The sequence below is a fragment of the Triplophysa dalaica genome, chromosome 10, assembly GCF_015846415.1.
Source record: "Triplophysa dalaica isolate WHDGS20190420 chromosome 10, ASM1584641v1, whole genome shotgun sequence".
NCBI classification, from domain to species: Eukaryota; Metazoa; Chordata; class Actinopteri; order Cypriniformes; family Nemacheilidae; genus Triplophysa; species Triplophysa dalaica.
The window spans coordinates 9,048,655-9,066,850 of NC_079551.1; the positions used below are offsets into that span (position 1 = coordinate 9,048,655).

An 18,196-nucleotide genomic window follows, 5' to 3' on the forward strand; every position below is an offset into this window, starting at 1 on the left:
CTTTGTGTGCCCACCACAGAATGTACTAGAGTGACAGAGTGAGCCTGACGGCAGCTTCTAGAAGACGTTGTGCTTGTCTCGCTCACTGTGCCTCCGCACCGGCTTGTCAAGCAACATTGCTCAGTCCGACTAGTGCAAATGTTTTTTTTTGCTGTCATCTCGGATATCAGAGCGATACAGTCTGTTCTTGTGGGATTTTCTGCTTTGAGCTTTTAGCCCGGCCGTTACTGTGACCCTACCGACAGGCGGCAAAGTTCTAGGACGTGTCGAAGTACAGTACTGCCTGTCACATGCGGGCGTGAACAAGATGAGCAAAGGCCACGTGAGGTTTGTGTGAAGTTGTGGGCATTGTGAGAAGAACATATTTGTGGATGCCCCTTTGTGAAAGCTTATTTGTTGTGGCACGTCTGTACCAAGCATACTGTATATTCAATCTTATAATATAATGATATAATGGTTTTTTTAGGTTTATATAGATATATTCGCATTTAAAACAGAAATATACATTTTTAGATTTATTTTTTATTCATATTTAAATACAGTAGCTGTACATTGCACATAATGTGTTCATATAGATATTCTAGGGCTGGACAATTTATTGAAATATTACTATTGTGCATATTGCAGTTATTCACATAAAAACTAAACATTTATACTGCACCTGTAAAACACTTTAAGAAGTTGTACTGTTGCCCTTTTTTCCAAAAAGAATATGAAAGTTGTGTTTTTTTATTTGTAATTTTAATGAATATGACCCTGGACCACAAAACCGAACACAAGGGTCATTTTTTTAAAATTGAGATATTAACATCATCTGAAAGCTGAATAAATAAGCTTTCCATTGATGTATAGTTGAAAGGATAAAATAGTTGTAAAAATTTCTAAATATTGAGAAAATTGGCTTTAAAGGGATAGTTTAGCCAAAAACTCCAATTTGCCATTAATTTACTCATTTACAGACCATACGAGATGTATGTATGTTACAATTTTTCTTGAGTAGAACCATAAAGAAGATTGTTTGGTAAATCTGCAGCCCTCTCTGCTTCATATAATGGGAGTCTATGGGGTCCACCTGTCTAACAGTTCCTAAAGCACATCATTCCAAAAAAAACCTCCTGGCGACATGTTGACGTTTCGTGAAGTGACCCGCTCAACATTTTTAATAATATTAGCCATACTGTACAGCGTCAACACTCCCTTTCTGCAGGTGGCGCTTAACGTACCAGACGCTGGTATGTTATCTGCCACCAAATACTACAATTGCGATTGTGTGCAGACTGCAGAGGCTGCACATTATGGCTAATATTATTTAAAATGACATTCAGTTTTATGAAAATATCAGACGATCGATTCACAAAACGTCAACATGTCGCCAGGAGACGCTTTTTGGAATAATGTGCTTTAGGAACTCTAAGAACGGTGGACCCCATATACTTCCATTATATGAAGCAGAGAGGGCTGCGGATTTACCAAACAATCTTCTTTATGGTTCTTCTCAAGAAAAAATGTCACCTACATCTCGTATGGCATGAGGGTGAGTAAATAAACAGCAAATGTATAGGGCCGTTGTTAAGCCCTCCAGCCTTTTTAAAAAAAAAGTTGCCAGCCTACACCAGCGTTTTTTAACATTTTCACCAAACTTTAATGACTCACAGTACATTTTTGGTAAAGAATATATGGTCAAACAATATGCCCAATGAAAGAACAGAGTCTCTGCTTTTAAACAAAAGATACCGTATTCTTCTATCTTCATTTGTTCTTTTTTTATCAGGGGTAGGTTTCTTTGAAAATGCATCACTTTGATTAAACAGCTGATATAATCAACGTTTTTTGTCACAGATTCCGCCCAGATTACATTCAGAACAATCATTAAAAACTGATAAGAAATATACGTTCTAGGTTCTGGGATTCTGTACTTTTTCCCAAAGGTGTGTAACAGCGCCACCTGCTGTACAACAGTACAAACACTGATTGCCGTAATAACTCGTTTTTGGCGGGGAACCGTTTTTTTTAAATGACGAGATAACTAGTCTCTAGGCGTTGAAAGAGTTAAGAAGAAAAAGGTTTTAACACGCTCTCTACTGTCTTACCACTGTAATGACATTGTGAACCCCGAAAGCAGAAATTTTAAGCTTCACATAGATAACAAACTCAAGTGTGTAATTCCGAAAGAGCGGGTAAGTTTTAAATGTGGTCCCGGCCATTTTTGTTCGCAATTTTGCTATATGCACTCGCAAAAATAAAGTTTGTATATATTTACATAGGAAAATTTACAAAATATTTTCATGGTATATGATCTTTACTTGATATCCTAATGTATTTTGGCATAAAAGAAAAATCGACCCATACGATTTTGACCCATACAATTAATTGTTGGCTATTGGTACAAATATACCCGTGCTACTTGTGACTGGTTATGTGGTCCAGGGTCACATATATGTATATACTTAAAAAAAGTTAAATATTAAATGAAAAAAATCATAAATATAAATTAAATTTAAATAGATTTTACAAACTTAAAACATTGTCGTATCACGTATCGAATTGCATTGTCTAGCAAGTTACCATATACCATATTGCATTTTACGATAATTTTGTGCAGCCCTAATATATGCTCCACAGAAAGATGTATAGCTAATATTTATGATTTTTATGTTTAGAAAATGTTGTTCTATTTTTTATACAACACATAACATTTTCATTATGACATAATTTTGAAGAGCAATTTTGAAGCCTAAAGTGGCATAGCCGGTTGTCGCTATCTTGGCAGCGCATGTCACTCTTGGCTAGCAAAAAGGCAGGACGTGGGTGGAGCTGAGGTGCCTGGTTGGTGAAAAACCTGTCATTCAAGTGTCCACGCCTTTAATTATGCAAAATTCACCCTGCCATGAAGGGCAAATCGACCGATATCAATCTTTTTTCAAGGCTGTAAACATGTTTATTTTTTTAAGTTGCATTTATAATTACAGTAATGGCCAACAGTGAAAGCATATTTGTACAACATTTGCTTTTGATTCCCCTCATATTTGATAGGTATGGTACAAAAAAAGGCCCAAGTACAACATTACAACATGATGGCAGTTTTTATTCATTCGTTTAATGTCTTTAAAATGTTAATTTTTCACAGTTAGACATCAGTTTTGGCCAGTTTGCTGTACATCAGTTGAGTATTGAGACAAACCCAGCGGCACCAAAAAAAAACTTCCACCTGTGTTGGCTCACACCCAGAGGTGAACCTGCCTCAGATCAATGCCCTTGAAGGACATTTGATTACTCTGACAAATATGAGTGGTCTAACCCCGTGTTATTAGCACCCTCAAACCCAGTCAACAGCAGCGTTTAATGGAAATCAGCCATCCAGCATCTGCACGAGTGCAATAAAGTTGCTTGCCCAGATTTAGATTCTTCCCCATTTCCTCCCTGGTCTCCTCGGTTCGCTATTGCCGGGACTCGCAGATGTTTAGTGGCCACATTACCATTCACAGCCTGTATCTCTGGCTTTATTTATGAATACCATTTGTCACTAACTCGCTGTTTATGAGGCAGCATTTCATTTCCACGCGCCCTGTGAGAAAGTGAGAGAGTGTTGAGCGCCTGGAAGGAGAGTGTGCCGGAGGAACAGTAAAACAGTCCGCTGAGCTCAATCATACACCCTAGTGTGATTAACCCCATACTGTGACAAAATTACAGCTCTGAGTCTTTTTGTTGCTGTCGCAGGAGAAAAATAACAACAGTTGCCAATATGGCACTTGCTCTGAAAAGGCCAAGCTTATATTTTCCCCACGCAAGGTCGTTGCTGAGCTCTGTGTGACTTGGATTCACATGGGCCTGTCTTATATATTCAGCAGTTACTTGTTAAAGAGAGGAGCGATGTTGAAAATAAGTCTGCAAATAACCTTTTTGCATCGAATGAATTGGCAGATATTGATATGGTCACCCGTATATTAAGCGTGTCTGTTTATTATAGGTTTTTTGGTGTGTGAGCATTATAGAGGGATATCCAGACGTGTCTAGCCGGGGCGGCTGTTATCTGTGTCTCCTCAGCCACAGATAAAGGGCTTCTCTCTTTGCTCTCTGGACATTTGCTCGGTGCAGCCAGAGATGTATGTCCTGTGCTACCAGACCGCTACAGCAGAACACATCTACCTCATCTACCTGAAGATAAGCTGATGTATTAAAGCATGCCACAGATTACATAACAGTTCAGCTGATTCAGTGACCATTTATTTATAGACCTTTGTTCCATACAGATGTGTGTGTTTGCTCTCGATTAACGAATCAAAAGGTTATGTGGATTAATATTAAAGAACAAGGTCACCACGTGCACTATGGTAACCGTCATGGGACGGCCTTATAGTCTTGTTCTCCCTTGTGGAAATGATGAAGCGTGTACACAAATGATGTGCTACCTACTGTCCTAGTCAGCAAGAATTCATCTGTATCTTGTGTATGGAAAATGGCAAAAGATGAAGCTCGCATTATTCATTGTGAGTATTAAGGATTGGTGTAATTTAAAGGAAATATACCGTCATGATATACCCAGAACTTTTTGCACTATAGCAGTGTGACTTGCAGTATTTTTTGCACTATAGCAGTGTTACTTGCAGTACTTAATGCATTCTGTTTAGAGTTTTCATGATCCTAACTAGAACTGAAGCAGTAGAGAGGAGTAATTTAAACTTAAAAATATATAGTTACCTTTACTCAAGTTTTGTCATTTTAACGTTGTTCTTACCGAATATCATAGTGACTTGCATAGGGTCAATAGTCATGTTGTCTCGGTATAAAATGAAACCGAGCAGACCCAAAGGTTACCGAGGCTACTGAGAAAGGAGTCTTTTTATAGTCTGATAAGTGTCAATGGGCTTTTTAAAGCCATAGGTGGGCACTGAGACATACACATCCATCAGCCAGCTTTTGCCCTCCCACAGCACACATCATAAAAAGATCAATAAAAACTTTCTGCAGTGTCCTCTCTGCTCCCTTTACCATTCGTCCTCTGTATGCTATATTTGCTCAAAGAAAATGAAGCTTGTTCTTAGGACCATATCACATTTTTCTTGTTGTGATATCATTTCCATGACATTTAAGCTTTTTGTTTACATAACTTTCTGACATATTGCAGAAATGAAAACTTATTTTATTTATTTCTAATGCTCTTCTATTATTTCTAGAGAATACAGTAAAGCCGCAGTAATCCAATTTGAAATTAAACTCCTTTATGAAATACAGAAGATTATTTTATAATCAAGTCTAATTGCAAAAATGGGTCTCAAATTTTCATTTTAAACATCTTCTGAATGTGGCCCTGCCTGTGAAAAGTTATTTTTGTGTGGTTTATTGTTTTTACAAAGTCGTTTACATAATGTAAAGAATATTCTGTGCCAACATATCCCATATCTTTAAAGATGATTGCATAGGTCCATGTCAAATAGGTAAATTGGTGTTTGCTAACTTGTTTTTTTGTGCAAAATAATGAAAGTAGCATCAGTAAAATCATTCATTTCTGTATTATAAAAATAATTTGAGGATTATATCTCAATTTATCATACAGTATAATCTGTCATTTAAAGTGATAAATAATTTCTATTTTGGTCAATTTATGGCTATTACTACTTTGATGCTCCTTGTTCAATTCTTAGATTATGAGAATTAAAAATTTAGGGTCACAAATTTTGTCTTTAAAATGTAAATATCTGTTCTGTATTTCCGAGAGGTCCAAATTCGCTGTTTTTCAGGAAAAAAACACTGACAACACAGTATGTCATCATTTAAAAAGAACAACGTTGACTATCACTTTTTAATACTTTTTATTGGTTAGATATTTGCAAAACGCAGTGTTATGCCCCATGGCTCGAAAAGGACGTCACAAAAGCGGGGACACACAAGAAAGTGCAAGTAATGTACAGAATTTATTAACAAAATGCAACTATACATAAGTAAAACAATGGAGCATGAAATAGTCAGGAATATGTGGTGTAAAGTTACGTGTAGGCATGAAAGTGTAATGAATCAAAATGTTTAATGTAAAATGTATAAAGTAACCAAAGTAAAGTTAAGCAAAACAAAGGAACAATGGCCACATTTCACTTTTTAAAGCAATAACCGGAAATCAAGAGCACGGTCCTCAATAGACCCATCCGGGAACAATCAGTTACATAACAAAGTAGCGACACAACCCATAGACCATCACACCCAGTAACAAATATAAAGGGTGACTAAAAATAATGACTTCTGGCCAAAAATAAAAATCGCAAAATATGGAGATACAAGGTTTCAGAAGGACAGCAGCAATATATGGTATGTAATTATTTTAGTTTTGGTGTGAAATATGTCATATTGTCGAAAGGTTTGAAAGATTTATCCCACAATCTCATTCCACAACCTTCACACTGATCTGCCTTTATTTTACCCACCCGTTAACAAACCGGCATGCGTACCACAAAACAGGTGAAGGGGGGTGGAAGCCTGTCCTTTCTCTCCTGCGTTAGTTGACTAATGATGCCTTTAATTAGGCCTGACACATGCTGTTAATTGAATGCACCTTATTACAACGCAGGCTGTCAAAGACTTTTCCGCAGTCTCCGTCTGATACTGTCACGGATCTTTTCACTGATCAGTTTTGTTGAACCTGCCTCATTTCTCTAAATAGGTGCCCTCTGATTTCATGTGGTTCAGTGGAATATAATGACTCGTGGTAAAGTGTCTATAGAGATGGATAGTTGCTCTGAGTGGGCTGATTATTATAGTGAGTGCCTTTTATATCTCATGAAAGCCAAGCGAAAAGAGTGAGCCTCAATGGCTCTTATTGACTTGCACAGAAAGCGAATTGAGGAATCAGAAATGCTTTGATTTGCTCAGCTGGTTTTCTGATGGTTCTGCCGTGGCTCTTCTGCGTCTCAGCGGTCAGCATTCAGCCTGTGGCAGAGCTCATTCTCACCAGCCCACCATTGTTTTACTTCAATAAAATAATAGATTTTTGTGAATTTTTTGTTTTTATTTCTTCCTTTCAGCTGTTTCGTCTCGGATTCGCTTTTCAGACGTGCTTTGCCTCTCGCGCGCTGTTCTTGTTTTCAGTCACACGTCTCGAGCGCGGTCTGAATTTGACTTGTTAATTCGATTTGCCATTCAGCTTTGAAGAGAACAGCGTGCTGAGTAAGACGCTTCCTTGTGCTTTCCTAATCTATCTGAGCTCTGTAAACACTTCAGTCGTGGTTATTCCTTCACTCAATGAAACTTCTTGCTTCTTTTTGACAAAAAAGAACTCTCTCGCTAACTTAAATCAAGCTCAATCTTGTGTTAAAGAACAGTACAGTAAGCATGAGTGCGTGAATTTTTTGTTGTAGATGCAAGTAACGTGGATTAGAAAACAGACTTTTTAGTTTTTATATATAATAAATATTATTATTTTTTTATTAATGCATTGAACATTTGTGGCATGTTCATGACACGAACATGAATCATACCTCCTGTTTTGTGTGCTTATACCGTTATTCTTGAAAATCTTATTTTATATATATATAAAAATTAATGTATATGATAAAACCTGACTGTAAAATTATTATTGTTGTTTTTTCACAGGACTCCGCCCAGGAAGCTGGCATCACCAGAGACATCCATCGCACATTCCCCGCTCACGACTACTTTAAAGACCCCGGCGGTGATGGCCAAGACTCTCTCTATAAGATCTGCAAGGTGAGCTGAATGCTGTGCTTTCTCCAGCCGTGACTCACTCTAGCCGTTCGCTAACAAGCGTCCTTCGCCGCTGCAACGTCTCTATTCACTGACCTTTTGTTTTACTGTAATCCTAATGGCCTTGTTGTGTATACAACAACATGTGTGTTGTACTCGTTTCTATGCACCCTATTATTTGTTGCAAATGCGAGTGCCTGAAATCTAGGTAAGTTTGTGCAGGTTTCCAATGCACGCATTAATACATGAAATATTAATTTGCATCTGCAACTGTGTATTTTGCAAAACTGCACCTTTAAGGGCTAACAAGAGGGAGGAAAGTAGACAGTGGACGAGAGAAGGGGTGGGGAGGGTCTGTTCACTGATAAATCTCATTTGTCAAGAGTCTTAAGAGCTTCCCCATCAACTGATTGGCACAGGCAGATTAAAAGGCTCTTAAATAGCGCAAAGGACCTTCAATCCAGCTAATCTTGAAGACGAAACTTCTCTTCTCAAAGCAACGCATTGCCAATAACATTTAGAAACGGAAACATTATACTTCACTTCAAAAAAACATGCATTTGACACCGTACGGTAACTCCACAAAGTTCTGAATTGAATAGAATATACATAGCAGGAAATAATGTGGGTGGGCTTGATTTTATTATCAGGATTCGATTGAATAGTCAGAGGTGATACATGTTATAAATACAACATTATAGGTTGGTTAACATAAAATATTTTCAATAACATGCACTTATAAATCTTTCAAAACTGATTCAATGTTGTCTAAAAGCTGTATGTTAACTGAACCTTAACATGATCTGTTGTCATTTGTCCACAGGCCTACTCCGTGTATGATGATGAGATTGGATATTGCCAAGGCCAATCATTTCTAGCGGCTGTTTTACTTCTACATGTGAGTATTATGCAAGCTTTGAAGTTTGTCACAAAAAAAACACATTCCTTATTGCGTTTTCTTGGTTGCCACAGTGGGCGCCATAGTAGTAGCGCAAACGGTTTCTTCTAAATTTTAATGAAAATAAAAAGTGGGATGAACTGTTAATATTGTTAAAGCTAGCTACTTCAACGACAACACATGCAGTCAATGACACACATATTTGAAGGGAACTTGAGTTTAGAGCGAACAGAAGCCGGTGAAGATCACAAAGCGAGAGAGGGAAAGAGTCTGTGTGAGACATTGATAAAATGGTTAATTCCATCTATTAGAGAGTACGAGCGCTGCTTAAAATTGAGTTTTTGTTTTGCCTTGTATTATAGAGTGTTTGGGGATTTCTATAATGTAGTGTAAGTGTCTTTCCCATGGCCTTGCCCAGAAAGCTCATGAGGTGTCAGGAATATTAATGACCGAGCCGTCTACCTGCAGGAGCCTGTTCAGCTCCGGACACACACGCTGTCTGCGTGATTTAATACCACGCTGTCTCTCCGTCTCAAAACACACTACCTCGCCGATACCGCCACTGCGGTAGAAGGGCAGGATGACATCACACCTCATCATGTGACAAGAGATCACTTCAAAGAAAGCAGAGACAGAACACTCGTAGAAATCATCAGCGAATGTCATTTTAAACATTTCATTTTACCTTCTGTAGATGCCCGAAGAACAAGCCTTCTGCGTGCTGGTGAAGATCATGTACCATTACGGCCTTCGAGAGCTCTACAGAAACAACTTTGAAGACCTACACTGCAAGTTTTTCCAGCTTGAGCGCCTGCTGCAGGTTTGACCTTTGAGTTATCTCCTTATGCGTGTGTGTGCTTTTTAATATCCTCATTTCTCGGCTTTATCTTTTTTTGAATCGGACACATTTAATACACCTTTATTGAGAGCTGACAATCTGTGTGTGTGTGTGTGTGTGTATGTAAAGGCCTCACAAGTTTCAGTGCCGAACCTCTTGTAAGCTGTTAAACCCAGTCCGCCGGTAAATGGGTTTTAATTTTGTGCTGAAATGATATTATATCGGAAGTAACCGTCTTTCAGCACTAAACCCAACCTGGTTAGCATCGACGACCCACCCGACGCAAGAGCGTTAGCATCGATCCGCCTCAGCTAGTCTCCTGCCATGGAGGACGTGTCGTACGACAACAAATTCCCTGCAAGAATTCCCATCTCACTCGCATAGATCAAACATTGCAATCTTTTCCAAAAATAAATAAAACTTCCAGCTGTTAGTAGTTCACAGAAAGAAACGAAAATTATATTTACCCAATTTTTTGCTTCAGCTGTATACAACTATATTTTTGATTGTTTTTTGAAAAGATAAATCGTTACCGCTTACACAATAGTTGTTTTAATAAAGGTTCTTCTTTGGTTTTCGTTCTTTCCTTTTAAAGTAATTGTGTTTTTCTTCTTCCTGTTTCCAGGAGCAGTTGCCGGACCTGTGGTCTCACTTCCAGGACCTGAACCTGGAGGCCCATATGTACGCATCCCAGTGGTTCTTAACGCTCTTCACCGCCAAGTTCCCTCTCTGCATGGTCTTCCACATCACCGACCTGCTCCTGTGCGAGGTGACGCTTCCTCCTCCGATCACTACATCACAGGAACACCGTGTCCTACCGAGGCGGCACGTGAAGTTTCCAACATCGAATCAGAACGTATTTGATTGTTAATTTACAGTTGTGTTCTTATCGTGTTCCTTGTTGACTTTATGTCTGCTTAATACGAAATCGATTTCGCATAAGATCATCGACTGCACTTGGTTTGGACTCGGTTTAACAATTTTGTCAAGCAGGGCAAAGTTTAATGCGACTTTAATTCGTTATAAGGATATAAGGCAGGTAACACATGACGAAATTTGTGTTTTGTTTGTAAATAATGCGAAGTTATGTTGTTGGCATCAGACGAGCACATGAAACACAATGAAAAGTTTAATGGCTTCTGAACTTCCCGATGTCTTTTTGATTTCCCAAAGCAAGCTTCTTTGACTTCTTAGAAATGGGCTTCATGTCTTCCGCAAGAAACGCTTTGACCCCTGTGCTCCTCCGAGAGCCTTTTCTGTTATTTTTCCCCATCTGTTTTTTCCTTTTCCTTTCATTCAGCGTCTGCGGTAGCCCGAGGCGCTACAATTAAAAGTTTCCTCAGCCTGTCTCAGTCAATGAGTTGCATGATGAGAATCTGTTAGATCCATACAGGACTCTCGTCCTCATTTTCTCTCTTCTTGTTCAAATATGGGTTCACCTTTATGATTATAATCATACAGAAGTATTCTTGCATTTTAAAATGGATTGCAAGGAATTGTAAATAGACTGCAGATCTTCAAACACTATTTTAACCAATTCTTTAAATTCACTGCACACTGTCTAAAGACAGATTGCATAAAAAGGGCTGTATAACGATTAGTTGTGACTTCTAATATGCAAAATATGAATTTTAATATTAAGAATTTATTATATGTGCACATACACTTTTATTAATATACGGTATATATATTTTATATTCATTATAAATATATACATGTATATTTGCCTGAGATTATTTCTGATAACAAGCAAAAGAAACAACTGCTACTTGGCTAAACTTGCCTCTGTGAGACTCATTATTTAATACAATTGTTATACAATAAAATAGTAATTCAATTAATTACTAATACAAACTATGAACCAAAATTAAATTACTAAAATTAAATTACTCGTAGACATTAATAGTAGACATTATCATAAATAGTAGACATTATCCGGACCGATAAACAAACACAGACAGGAAGTTAACTGCAGTCCAGGCGCACGTATCCAATGAAATGGTCTTTACAGAATTATTATACATAATACGCATATGATATGAATATATTACATATGATAGTCGCGACTTATCGTTGTACAGCCCTAAACAAACTGTTAATGTAATTCAATGTAATTCGGCCACAGTTTTATTAACTGTATATTATTAACTAGTTAAAGGGAATGTGAACCATAAATATCAATTCTGTCATCATTTATTCTCCCTCATGTGGAACACAAAAGAGGATATTTTGAAAAATGTCTCAGTGGTTTTGTGTCCATACAACGAAAGTTAATGGGGCTCAGCTTGTTTGCTTACCAACATTTTCCAAAATATCTTCTTTTGTGCAGAAGAAAAAACGTCCTACTGGATTAGAAGGTCATAAAAGAACGAATAATGAAATAACTTCTCCTCCAGTCCTGAGTTTTTGCTGCTAAAAATCTAACTTAACAATCGGAATAGCTTTTTTGTGTCTGCGCAACCAAATTGTATAGTTATAAATCTGCCGAGAAAGACTAGAAAGTCCTACACAAACTAAACGCAGTTACCCTCAACCCCCTCCTGAAATTTCCATTCAGCCCCCTAGCGCCATCTAGAGTCTGCCATAAAGCGTCTGTCACCGGCGCCTGTTATTAATAGAGAACGCTGGATATTTTTAGCACAGTGTTGCCATGTAAGCGGGTTGTCTAAGCGATGCTCGAGACGGGTCTTTCCATGTGGAGCTGACTTCAGCACCGCTTCTGTGGAGCCACCTGCTCCCCTCTGACACACACCCACCCCCACCTGTCTGTCCTTCACAGCGCTTCAGCCTGTCTGTCAGTCCACCGAGCCGAGCGTCTGCTTCGATTGTTTGCCTCTTCCCATGTCACTCCCACACGTTTGCTCCCATTGTAGGATTTGAGCTATTTTAGGAAATGCAAATGCTTTCAACATCTTGCATCCCGCTTTCTAGTACAGGAAGACGCACGCTGCAGCTATTCCTAAATGTTATTGTATCGCTGTTGCAAAAAACAGCTTCACGTGTGGCCTATACAATTTCTTTGGGTGTTGTAGTTAGGGGCAGTTCGGAGATTGTTTCGTTTTGGGTGTTAATTGTCCTGATTATTATTCTTTTTCCCATTTCTTAACAGGGGTTGAACATCATCTTTAATGTGGCACTGGCTCTTCTTAAGGTATTACATCTTACAACACTTACATTTTTTCTTTTGTTTTAATTTGTTTGTAGGAAAACCCATCACATACTTTAGGGTTCCTATGGCCATGGGATCTGTAAATGTCAAGTTGAATCTGAGTTGTTAATTTCCAAAAAACATTACATTTTTAAAAGGAGTAAAATCAAGAAAAACATGTAACTACAATATTCATCAAAAATGTATCTTTGCGGGTGAACCCTCTATCCAATGTTTAACAATTATTATCCAGGGTTTATTAAGATCTAGAAAATTAGTTTAGATCCATTTAGATTTTACTTGAATGGCTTAAATTTAATATTCTGCTTTTTGAGATATTGAAGTGGGAAAAATGCAGTGTGTCTCCCTCTGCTGGAAAGAAGCAGCATTGCATTTTCACCCATAAATTTATACTGTATACATTACATACAGAACCATTTCATACTTATGAGAGACTTTTCTAACTTATTAATATTTCAATTAAACTTCTTGTTTGCTAAGCAATATCAAACAAGATACAAATATATTTACACAACAGTCGTGCATTGAAACCATTGCTTATGTGCAAGACACATTTACACCCAACTTTCTTACATAATCGTTTTTCCTATTACACCAGAAAACTGACACTTTACCAGAAATCCACAAAAGCCTATTTGACGATTGTCTGAATCCATTGCCTCGCTGGATTAAAGTCTTTTTCATGTTACACATTTTGTACAAACTGGATGGGACCTCGGTTTCTCACTTTTGTTTTGCAAAACAAATTTGTTCCATGCAATTTTGGATCTTTGTTTGGTTATTGATCGCCACCGACACGACAGATATGACACAAAACGCAACCGTGGGTCATTGGTTTTGCAGCGTGATACAGCTTTATTGATATACTGTAGCACTTCCCATAATGCAGTAAGACATACATTTACAAACATAGTGAATTTCCTGAGATTAAGCAAAGTAATAGTGTCCATCTACCCAAACCCGATGTTTCCAGCTTGCTGTGCAATTTACGAAACGGTTCAACTTTATTGGTTGGGTAATAATTCCTGCTGCAAGGCTTTCCAACAGCCTTGTGTTCTCAGCACAAATACATTAGCTTCATCCACAAAGCCACACCTTCGAGCTGCAATGGCAGGATGACAAATTATGCTATTGCAAGAACAGGCTGCAGTGCCCTAAATGTGTCTGGGCGAACCTAGAGAAAAGCCCCGAATCTATCTTCACGTTTAATGTTGAGAAATAGACTTCACTTCCTTCTTCTGTAATTTCAGTGGATGAGACAGAAAAGCAGCACTTCCTTAAAGAATCCAGGTGTTTTATTAAAGAGGAATTAGAGAGAATATTTGCAATTAAATCCCAAAATAAATGCTCATTTTAACAAATCTCATGGTGCTTGAATTACACGCCTGGTGGGATGGTTGTGTATTATGGATGAAAGCACAGAACAAACAGTGTTTATCATGTGAAGTTGTGACAGATGTTCACTCGCTGTATTTTGAATCAGTGGTATAACAAACAGACACAAGATTACAACTACAACAGATAAAACAATTAAACAATAATAAGAATTTAATATATATTCTTTCTGTTATTATTATTACTAATTCTAGTACCACTAGTTGTAGAATTAGTAGTAATTATTATTATCTATGTTAATATTTATTATTATTATTATAACTACTACTACTACTAGTACTTCTGCTACTACTACCACTTGGATTCCTTCAAGGGGAAATATGAAAAAATATTATTATAATAAATGTAATTATCACTAAATAATATTACATTTCACGTGGATAAACAGTTTAAACAATGGTGTAAACAAAGTGTAGTGTAGTACAAAGAAAGTGTAGAGGAATAATGATGTTTTATAGGTATTTCAGTAGGGCGTTGAGGGAGTGAGTTAGTAAGTGAGTGAGGGAGCGAGAGAGAAAGACAGAGAGAGAGGGAGGGGTTGAGCTTGAGGGGGTTGCACTTCCTCACTCCTATTGGCTAACCATTACGACATTCTTCCCGAAGGCTCACCAACCCTCTCCCTTTTTCTCCCTCCTCTCATTATCTCTCTCTCGCACGGTCTGTTTATCCACATGTCCCCCTCCTGTCTGCATCTTCCTCTAGCAAGCACGCAAACAGAGATTAGCATTTAGCATGATCTCTGCAATGTCCACCTTCCATTCGTCCACTGTCTTGCGTTCTCCGCCAATGCCCCTCCTATCTTCCTCTCATTATCGCACTCCTCCCTTCCCTCCGTTCTGTTGCCGTTTCTAGCATCGACAGCATCTCTGTTAGCACCTTTCCTCTCTCCCTCTCTCTCTCCTGCACTTGCCGACTTTTCCCTTTCGTCACTGACTGGCCAGAGAAGAAGGTGAAGCTTTTTAAAGGCTTGAGCTTTATCTGAGAAGACAACCGTTATCTTGCCTGGACTGGACCGGGCCTTCCCACCCTCATCGCACAGATAGACCTTTTGGATTTTTGGGGCTGGTGCTCACTGACGTTTCCTTCGGTTGGACCGCAGCGGTGGTGAGAAGTGTAGTCCCTGCTGGATTTTGAGGCGCTGCTCATGTAGTTTTTAAAGGATTTTAGAAGCGCTTTTGGATGTTTGTCATGATCAGGATTCTGGTTGCTCTGAGACGCTGTCGTCCTGGATTCATCCACAGCGGGGGCTTGTCTCAGTCATAACGGCGTGCGTCGCTTTGAAGACGAGCAAAATACGGAAGACCCCCTGCCTGTCATCCCTCGCAAGGACCACGCGACTCTCCTCCAGCTTGTTGCCAGGCAACAGATTGCAAATTTGAGAATTCGGGAGGAGCCGGCCAATGATAACGCAGGTGGAAGCATTATTTCCTTGTTGTATCTCTCTGAACTACGTGAACCCACGGCTCGGTTGTCCGTTCATCTGAATGCAACAAGCTAGGCGTGGTCTCTCGTATTTAAAATGGACCAGAATTGCAGGTGCGATTTTGTGTTTTTTGACCCACGCCACGTGCCAAGGCTCGTCTCATCATGACTTTATGACACCTGCGTCAGCTAATATTTGTATCGACCACCTGGACTGAACCGAAACGTTTTGAAGTTTCCAAAATTGGGAACTATCTCAGGACTTCAACGTGGCTGACCCCAAGTCAGCCCCGGAGCCTCAATGGGAGGACTCCGCTGGGGATTCCAGGGGTACAGAGGAGGCTCTTTCACCTCTGACATCAGAGAAAGACCTTTTATGGGCTCCGATACCACCTGTGGTGAGGAGGTTAGAGGAAGGAGCCGCTGCTGAAGAAGACAGGGCTGGGATGGTGAACGACTGCACAGATAGAGTCATGGGGATGCTGGGCATGGGTCACCGTCTGTTTGTGCCCCGACTCCTGGCGGTGAGGGATGTGAGCTGCGAAAAGAAGTCTTTACAGCTTTCAATGTGATTTTGTGAATTTACCCGTAGTGGCATGGAGAAATGATGTGAACTTTTGTTTATTGATAAGTTAAAAGCAAATTTGTATAATTGAATTGTATGTAATATAATGTAAATGCAGAGGACTCGACAACTGTTCTTCTTTTTGGTTAGTGGACAGGTGTAAAGCAGGTTCTAATATGAGTTTTTAAGGTCTAAAGTTTGATTAGTTTTTAGTTAATTTAATATGATTTTGCAAATGATGACATTTACATTGATCTTTTTGCTCAAACTAAATTTCAACTTTTTAACACAAACACAGTTTAAAAACAGTGGTTTTACTGTTGCTTGGTTGGGAAAAATCCAAAAGCATGGGTTTATCTTTCACAAAAATCTGTCATTATTTATTCACACTCAAGTTGTTCAAAATCTGTATATGACACTTTCTTCTGTGCAACACAAAAGAAGATATTTTTAGAATGTCTCTGTGGTTTTGTGTACGTACAATGGAAGTCAAAGGGGTCAATGGTTTTTTCAAAATATCTTCTTTTGTGTTCTGCAGAAGAAAGAAAGTCATACAGGTTTGGTATGAGAAATTAAATTTTCATATTTGGTTGAACAGTCCCTTTACCTTCAGTAATTACTAAATTGGCTTGTTTATAAATTGAGTTCCCCTGTTTTGATTTTGTTTCTGCATTCAGACCTCCAAGGAAGACCTGCTTCAGGCCGACTTTGAGGGTGCTCTGAAATTTTTCCGGGTCCAGCTCCCGAAACGCTACAGGGCAGCGGAGAACGCCCGGCGCCTTATGGAGCAAGCCTGCAATATCAAGGTAGGAACGTGCTCCATAATCAAATATAAAGGTTTGAAAGTTTTGCTTTGCTGTAATAATTCAAAATGAACATTTTTAAGATATTATAGATAGTGAAAATTAAGATTTAAAGATACAAATAATATAACGGTTATTAATTATTAAGACTACAAACAGAAAACAAAACACTTTTTGTAATACATAGTATAAAATTAAATCGAAAAATGTTGCTTATTATAATATTTTATATTATTTTTATTAGGATTAAATGTTTTGCGACAGAACTTGACAATCTTAGCAATTAAGTACAAGAAGTCCTTGTATATTTGGAAATTTTATATTACACAATTTCAAGTGTCTTTATTTCAATAAAAGATTGTAAACTCAAGGTTAATATTTGGTTTTGTGGGTGCTGTGCAATGATATGCACTGGTGAACATCATAACTGTAAGTATATTGTGTATTTTAGCATTGCTTTATCAACCACCATCAGGACAAGAACTGTCTCTTTTAAAAAAAAACTAATTTAATGTGAAGGTATGAGAAATCTGAATGCTGTTATTTAGAAAATGCTGAGACCTTGTTTTGTGGGTTCCTGCTGTTTCAAGGCTGCAGAGGCAAGATGGTGTTATGGCTCAAGGATAAATACCCACAATCCCCGTTTTTTTATTGCCTCTAACGCATGTACGAGTTAGTGCTTCTTCTGAAGCTCCATGTTGTGTGGGGTTTGTTTTGTAGATATGAGGGCAGATGTTAGTTGTTTGTTTGTTTATGTCGCTCTGTTTGCCTGCACAGGAAGGAAGGAAGGGTTGAGATCAAGATTATGTTGTGATTATCCCCTCTATTTGTTCTGTCTATCTGTACTTGTCTTTTTTTACTGTGATTAATAGCAGGATTTACTATAGCGCTTTTGCGTACTACTGCACTACAGTAATTTTATAATGCAGCATGATAAACTGCTTCGTATGATTAATGAAACGGTTAACACGTCATCCTTAAAGAAATATTTCCCAACATTGTTGCAATAGAGATATATTCTTAGATAAAGACAGTACGCACTGTATCTGTCGGATGAAATACGGTCGTACAGCTTACTGCATATTACACAAAATGAAAGTGTATCTCATGAAACCTATCAGGAACATGACCTGCTTGTTTTTTTTTTCTCAATATCAAACAAAATAAATATCATTTAATGTTTTTGCGACCGGTCCTTTTTTTATTGTAATACAGTAAAAACATAAGAACTTAGAGAGAGTAAAATTAGAATGGTTATTTAGATATAAAATATCTATTATATATAGTTTTAATAAACATGACACAAAACATTTTCATTACAAAAAAATATTAGTCCCACTAATAGACATGTTTTACGTGCAAAAAAACATGAAAAAAATCTTTTTAGAAACAATCTAGATATGTTACTGATTCA

The 18,196-nt window shown here is 38.1% G+C and overlaps 1 protein-coding gene across 1 annotated transcript in view; it reads left to right on the forward strand.

Moving 5' to 3' along the window:
• The window catches only part of rabgap1l (RAB GTPase activating protein 1-like), a 70,318-nt gene that overhangs the window by 38,997 nt on the left and 13,125 nt on the right, over nt 1-18,196 (forward strand). Inside the window, exons 14-19 of the mRNA XM_056757897.1 lie at nt 7,582-7,695; nt 8,516-8,590; nt 9,285-9,410; nt 10,054-10,197; nt 12,538-12,579; nt 16,657-16,785. Coding sequence (XP_056613875.1) covers nt 7,582-7,695; nt 8,516-8,590; nt 9,285-9,410; nt 10,054-10,197; nt 12,538-12,579; nt 16,657-16,785 — 630 coding nt within the window. The remainder of the gene's footprint in view (nt 1-7,581; nt 7,696-8,515; nt 8,591-9,284; nt 9,411-10,053; nt 10,198-12,537; nt 12,580-16,656; nt 16,786-18,196) is intronic.